The following is an 8,455-nucleotide window of genomic DNA, read 5'->3' as shown; positions in this document are numbered from 1 at the left end:
GTGTAGTAGTATACTGTACCTAGGCTGCATTGTTTGAATTTATTTTAATCACACACCAAAGCGATTGGTGTATTTTTACAAAATAACATTTTTTTTACTATTGACGATGAAATATAATATTTGCATTGCTCGTTAGTCGTTAAAGCCTATTGGTATTTATAATATATTGCGAGTGCATAAAAACAACTAAACTTTTACGTATACTAAAAATGTATTTTTGGTAAACCGCATATTACTTATACTGTATGATATTATGCACACACACACACACACACACACACACACACACACACACACACACACACACACACACACACACACACATACACACACGCACACACTGTAGAATGTAATTTTACGAAAGTGTATATAGTCTCCTGCTACAACTTTTAGACGTTATACGACCGTGGGCACCGGATATTGGAGATACTATGTACACGGTATAGTCGTTTCAGAGTCTTAGTCTACTCCGGTCGCACGACGTGCTGAGTTGTGAAATAGCGATTCTCACAATCGGTCGGGGCGTCATCGCAAGCAACAGCAACAGCAGTGTTTTAGACCGCGCGCGTGTCTTGGCGCTTCGTTCAGATATTTATATGCGTTTAAGCCAGCGGAGGCCACCGGAAAATTGCAAATTCGTCCTCGACAGTAAACATGACCGCCGTTTTATAATGATACATTAATATCACGTAACATCAAACATGTAGCCCACGGCATCGTCCGATAACGTAATCCACAACGGTCTGTACCTAATAAACGTATTAATAGTTTCTACTTGTAATGTATATTTATAATAACAACTTATTAATATATGCAGTTTGTCCGGCACCATTTATCACATCATCGCCATTTGTGGATGTAAATTGTTGTTCTGATTTTTTACTTTGGGCCCTTTCACTTTGATAGAAAACCAAACGAATCTATTTAGACAAAATAATAAATATCCTATGCGTGGTTGATAATATTATAAGCAAGGCTAGTGTAATGTGTATGAGTTACTAAATATTATATAATATAATATCATAACTCTTAATATCAGTATTAACCATTACACGTCATTATATAATAATAATAACAGATAACTGTTATTTTTAATTTTTTTTAAATCGGGATGGAAACCGAATCTATTGTAAACAACAGTATTTTACTATTGGCATTTTTAAATATACATTTACTAAAAACATTTTGTCACTTAAACATCAAGGTAATATTCCAAATGTGGTTACTGATAAGTTTAATTTTTCATGAGAAAATATAGTTTTGCAAATCTATAAGATTTTTTGGGGAAGCAACTGGCCTCTATCCGCGTTCACCCAAGTCCTAAAAAAATATAGTTTATAGTAACAATATATACATTTATTATGATTCAAATCTTCGTAAAAATTATAAAATTGCAATAATATTAATTTTACATAAATGTGTATTTGCCATTGTTTATTGACATATATTTAATTACTCTAACTATTGGTATTTGATGTATTATTTTACTGAAATAGGATTCCCTTTCGAACATCATTTTATATAATCATACGTATTATATTGTGCGAACAATATTTGTGTATTTCGTATACATTAAACTAATTGCAAAGTTTAACGCAATATTGACCTGCGTTATCAAACACCGGAATTGTATAATATATTTTATTCCCTATTGATATTGATTCAGTACGTGTTAGTTGTTTTTATTTATTTACTTCTCGGCGAAAATGATAGTTTATATCATCAAGTCTATATACATATTAATTTTTATTTATAATCGTTTGTCTCTTGGTACATTAATTTTAATAACCTGTTAAATTATAGTCACTTACAAGAACCATAATAGACTACTAGAGTATAATAATTATTATAATATGCGTAATATTTGTATATTATATTATATGTGTATATTTTAAAGTATGTTTAATAATACACATTTATTTTATAATAATCACTATCTATTGATACTGTAATTATTGCAGAAATTTATTGTAAAAACACCAATCGATTGGCGTGATTGATATCTATCCCTATTCCATATAATATCACTACAACTGCCACCACCACAACATAACAACACCGATAAAAGATTTTCTGCGTGTAGCAACATTAACTATTCATAATATCATAAGTGACGGACTAGTTACATCATATAATTTGTATGCAGTATTCCTTATGTGAGTATTAATAATTTCAACAATAATATTTTGCAGCAATCGATAAAAATATAAAATTACTATAGGATCCATTGCTATAATTTATTTCCCAGGAGTCAGGAGTATACAACTTTGTAATATCAGTTTTTATACGTTACATTCAAACTAAACTATAATATTTTAACCATATAGCTAATCGTATATTCGTATATTATATTTAATTACAATATTAATACTATTGTATGATCGTACCATTATTAATTAATTTTTAAGTTAATAAAAATAATAAAAAAATTATGTTTTCGTTAATTTTTTTCTATCGTTAGTGCAATACAAAGTTTCAAAACTTTCAATACATATATAATTTATAATCAAACGGAGGGTTTGTAGTGTGGACATGGAAAAATCACTAAATAAAGAAGAAGAACAAGGAGGAGAAGAAGAAGAAGAAGAAGAAGAAGAAGAAAAAAAAGAATTAGGAACATTTGAAGTTTCATCTCGGTCTTTGCCAGCCAAACCAAACTTGAAGGGTGATTGGCTGAACTTTTTTTTATTGATATTATTGTACACAATACAAGGATTACCTTTGGGCTTAGTCATCGCTTTTCCGATAATTTTTCAAAGTAAAAAAATAGTGACCTATAAAGAACAGGTAAATTTTAGTTTAAGAATATTATACTTAATGTAACTAATTAAAATTCGGTAATAGATGTGCATATAACGATTTGTGTATTTCATAATACTACGAACATCATTATAATATGTATTTATAAATAACTAAATAGTTATTTACTTACTTATAAATGTAGTATTAAATATGTACTTTTTTCAGGCTTTTTTCAGTTTAGTTGCGTGGCCATACAGTGTAAAAATTTTATGGGCCCCAATAGTAGATTCACTGTATGTACAATGGATAGGCAGACGAAAATCTTGGCTCATATCCATTCAATACTTAATGGGTATACAAATATATTATTTTCTTCTAAACACTTGAGATATTTAACACATACAAATGTGATGATTAAACAAATCTAAATACGCAGCTGTCATAACATTTATTATTCTATTTTTATGAATGCGTTTTATTGGAAACTTTCTTTAATAAATTTAGTTAGAAATTCATATATTTTATATAATAATACGAATTAACTTAAGAACATATTTCGTTGATATTATGTAATATTTTTAGCTTCAACTATATATTTCGTTAATCAGTTTTAACTTTTTGTCATAGTACATACGTGTCCACTTAATGTAGTAACAATACCATACTTTCTAATAAAATATGCGTGGGACTCTCAATCATAAAATTATAGGGCAATACACTCTATGTATTAAAGATAAAACTATGGAATTGTTCAATTGTTTCTAAAGATAGTCGATAGGTATAACTATTTAATATTCTTCCGTTCTAAAATTATGAATATGCATTAAAAATGTGTACAATATGTTTGATAAAATATAACTAAGACGTAGAACATGTTTGATATGCAATTATTTAAATTGTACAGTTATCAAATATTTAAGTTTTTGACAAATTTTCAGATACAAATACAATAATCCGAACTCTAAAATTGTTTAGAATTATTTAACTTATTTATAACTGTAACTCTCTAAAAAACCATACGCTTATAAAATAAATAATAAAGATTCCAAATTGGAATTTTAAACGATTCCAATAATAATAATAATAATAATAATATTACCCATTTTTTTAATTTATTTTTAATGTTTTATTCATGAGTTCATGACTATACTTTTACTGGAATCATTTTCACTTAACATTATCGATGTGATGATTAGGGGCATTTTTGTACTATACGGCCACTAACATCGACGAGTGGTTGCCCGAGTCTGAAGTACCTAATTTCAAAGCGCTGGTGTTTACGTTTGGTGTCATTAGCTTCTTGGCCGCAACGCAAGATATAGTTGTCGATGGTTGGGCACTGACAATGCTTAAAAAGTTAGTTGCGCGAACTGACATTTAAAATTATGATCGGATACTGACAATATAAACAGCTTAATGATTTTAAAATTATTTTCTTAGGAACAACGTGGGTCATGCGTCCACGTGTAATGGAACGGGTGTAGCGTTGGGTGTGCTTATTGGTACTATTTGTCCCGTTTTACTTACGTCGGTAGACTTCTGTAATAAATTCTTACGGACGACACAAAGCACAGAAGGAATAATCACTATAAAAGGTACGCAACTAAGCAGTGCAAAATGCACGTACAGCATTATTAAGAATAAGACTACTGGTATTTAGATTATTTTGGTAATACCATTTAAATATAATAATTATTTATATTTTTAATAATTTTATACTTAATTATTGAATATCTTTTTATTTTTATAATGTGTCAATTAATCAATAACTGTGATTAAAATTGATATTGTTAAGTACATAAATTAAGTATTAATAATGTAAACGTTAATTATTAGAAATTTTTTTAAATATTTTAAATTATAAGACTTTTATATTATAATTTGCACTAGGTTTTTTGTATTTTTGGAGTATTACAATTATATTGATAACAACATTAGTTGGTATATTCAAAAGAGAAAAGGATAACAGACTAGAAGAGGGGCACGTTAAAATTAATGTTCTTCAAAGTTATCAACTCCTGTGGAAAATTTTAAAGTTGCCTAATATTCGTGTATTGGCAATAGCATTGTTAACAATGAAGGTGAATATTGTATATAGTATTATAATTAATCATTTTAAACTTTAATTATCACTATTGTAGTATGCAGTATTAATCGATGAAGTATTATTATTTTTATTTAGATTGGATTTTCGGCAACTGATTCTGTGTCAAACCTTAAACTAATTGATGCCGGTATAACTAAAGATGACATAATGATAATAACTATATCGATGTATATAGTTAAAATGATTATACCTCTCATTGTATCAAAATACACTTCAGGTGCAAAACCGATGAGTGCATACATGAAATTAATGCCAATCAGGTATGAATAAAAAAATATTGATACAAAATATATATGTATAATATCTATACATATTTATAAACTTGATTTGTCTTCTTAAATTAGTTAAAAAAAAAATAGTTTTGATTACTATAAGACAATAATATTAACTATTTAAAGCTACAAAAATCAATAAAACGCCATAAAAGTTGTAAAACATTATTGACCAGCAATTTAAATATTGTATCTGAAATGTAAACTAATAAATTATGATATTTTTATTAATTATGTTTCAGGTTACTTTGGAGCATTCCTTATGTCGCATTAATTTACTACACGCCAAATTTGATTAAAAGCAATGGTGTTGTAAATATTCCAACATATTATTATTTTATTTTAGTATTTATATGTATAATACATGAGGTTAGTTGATAAATATTTAAGTTAATATATATATAATATCTTTTTACATCATTACCATTTGTGAACACGAAAAAGTGTTCAACACTAAAAACTTAAATTAATCAAATTACACTAAAATATATTAAGTAGGTAATAACATTTAAATTTAAAAATCAAGGGATTAGCCGCAAACACTAAAATACATACATTATTTATTATATGCAATTAAATAATGTCTATTAATCTCAATTCACACAAATGATGTACATTTTAAATTTTGAGCAGATCGATGTATAAATTTTACTACGAGTTAACAGAGTCTACAACGATCAGTATTTATTTTTTTTATGAATACATATTTTAGTTTGTTTTTGAACATTTATGTTTTAGAAAAGAAAATTTGATTACATTTTCAACACGATAAAAGGGTACCTAGATATTGGTAGTAAATCGGATCTAAATTTTACTGGATCCTAAAAGTAAAAAATTCTTCGTACTTTTAAAATAGCGATTAAACTTAAAAAAAAATATAATGAAAAAAGTAAGATTTTTATTTCAGTTTTTCATAAAATAGTTTTTGATTTTTTTTTTTAATCCAAAAAATATTAATCGTTTAAAATCTAAAAATTGTTGCCATCGCGTAAATTAATATTTTCTACCTACAATGATACTTTCAAAATATTTAGACTAATTTTGAAATATTTATACATCACATACAAATTCACACCGTTTTACAGTTGGTATGTTAGAAATTGACATATAATTTAATAACAATAATAATATAATGTGATATAATATTATAATATATACCTGAATAATTTATGTAATTTTTTTGAAAATAATAAACTCAACCCTTACTATTACTAAAAGAAAAATAATACAATATTCCAAAATACCCTAGACACACCTTGCTATTTAGAAACATTTTCTAATAATTTAATATTATGTATATTTATTATATTTAAAACGTGAACTAATAAGTAAACGATGATTAAATTGTTTTGATTTTAGATTTTGGCATTCACTATGTACATTTTTACACTGGGATTTTTCTCTCGGATATGCGACTCACGTTTTGGCGGTACATACATGACGATGTTGTCAACAATTGCCAGTTTTGGATGGGTTTTATCAAACACTTTGGCACTGCGAATGGTTGACGTGCTAACGTTTAGTAAATGTTCAAACAACGATTCTAATAATTGTTCTACGATACAATTAAAAAACGTAAGCAATATAATAAGCATTAATAGATTGTCCAAGAAATTGATTATCAAAATGTTTTTTGTTTCTTTTTTAATTCACCTTACACAAATAACTCGTGTCTCGGACCTTTAATGTGTTTCTAAAATGTTCATATGGAACACTAATTCGAGAAATTATTTGATTTTATCAAGCTGAATTTTTTTTGTCTCAATAATAAATTAATAACGTAATGCCATCATTATTTGTCTACGAATGATGGGGGGACATGTTTTAATATTTACAAAATGTACCTAAATATATTATTATGTTTCATCCCTGATTTTAAAAACCACTAACCCAAAAAATACACAAAAATACTCATATTTCCTTACATCAGGATACCTACTTATGCGCCATATATTACTTTTTTATCGTTCCGTTGGATTTTACAACATTAATTTAATATTATATACCTATTGAACAATTGTCTTATTCAAAATTTGTTTTATTGATAGATGTGCAAAACAAATAATGGCGATTGCATCAGTATTGTAAATGGTTACTATATAGAAGTTGCAGTGTGCATGATGATTGGAATCGTTTGGTATTTTTTGTACAAAAAAACCATAAAAAACCTTCAAACAAAGAGTCCTTCTAATTGGCAAGTGGACTTACATTGATCAAATCGAGAAAACAAATGAGAGTTAACAACTTAAACAACTTAGGGGTTCGATAACAAATATTATTCGTAGAATATTCTAAAAAATGTTCATATTTGTACGTTTATTTATATTGTGTCTGATAGTTATACTGTTGAATTGTATTTTATTGTTTTTTTAAATTATTATTTGATTAAAACTAATTTAAAGCTTAGAAATAAGAATTGTTAAATATTGTCCTACGCCCAAATATGTATGTGTATTAATATATTACCGAAAAAAGTTACTACTACGAAATTTTGTTGCTGTCTAGTGTCTATACTATCTACATGTTGCGCATGACTAATAAACAACTTACCTTCCTATCATGACCACCTTAACGTATTGTTATCTATCTATTAAAATGTACTATATGATATTTACTATAAATTTCGGCTTTGCCCGTAATGTTTTAAATAAATAAATTACTGTTTATTAAACACATTATTATTTGTTGTAATAGATATTATATTTACTGTTTATTTACTATTATGTAGAATAATTTAATCATATCTAAGATGATGTGAATGTTTGTATACAAATTGATGTTAATTGATAAAAAAAAAAAAATGAAAGGACCAAAATGTGGTTTGTGAAAAACGATTTCACATTTATATTAATTTAATCTATGAATTTTATTGATCCATGAGTTTTTATTTTGTAAACAATACTGTATTCAATATATACAATAAATATTAAATACATATAATACTACTATAGGTAACTTGAATGTAAAACAACGTTTTTTTAAAAAGTTAATTTCTGTTAATAATAACATGTAGGCTGAGTTAAAATATATGGTTTTTATATACATAATATAAAAATTTACCTGACGTTAATTAAACTAATGATAAAAATATATTTGATATCCAACCACGAGCGGATGCAGTACGATATGCAGTCGTATTTTTAATTTTAAAGTATAAAGACTAAGTATTCAAACAAAAACCATAAAGCAATAATATTTCGTTCCAATAATTTAAAAAAAAAAACTTAAATTTTAAATATTTCTAACGATTACGTGTTTATATTAACCTTAATTAGCATAACATGAAATAAAAATGCTATGTTATCAAAACAATTTAATTTGTTGTAAGATTCAT

The 8,455-nt window shown here is 26.5% G+C and overlaps 1 protein-coding gene across 1 annotated transcript; it reads left to right on the top strand.

The window, feature by feature from the left end:
* The first annotated feature begins 404 nt into the window (after positions 1–404).
* LOC132917079 (acetyl-coenzyme A transporter 1-like) lies at positions 405–7,799 on the top strand. Its single transcript, XM_060977623.1, has 11 exons — positions 405–741; positions 1,962–2,156; positions 2,462–2,787; positions 2,968–3,094; positions 3,939–4,098; positions 4,183–4,337; positions 4,633–4,823; positions 4,925–5,109; positions 5,364–5,490; positions 6,481–6,696; positions 7,170–7,799. Exons 3-11 carry the CDS (start codon positions 2,533–2,535, stop codon positions 7,332–7,334), a joined length of 1,581 nt encoding a protein of 526 aa, XP_060833606.1. The 5' UTR covers positions 405–741; positions 1,962–2,156; positions 2,462–2,532; the 3' UTR covers positions 7,335–7,799.
* The last annotated feature ends 656 nt before the right edge of the window (positions 7,800–8,455 follow it).

This window comes from Rhopalosiphum padi, chromosome 1 (genome assembly GCF_020882245.1).
Source record: "Rhopalosiphum padi isolate XX-2018 chromosome 1, ASM2088224v1, whole genome shotgun sequence".
NCBI classification, from domain to species: Eukaryota; Metazoa; Arthropoda; class Insecta; order Hemiptera; family Aphididae; genus Rhopalosiphum; species Rhopalosiphum padi.
The sequence above is the reverse complement of the archived record's forward strand: the minus strand, read 5'-3'. Positions and strand labels throughout refer to the sequence as shown.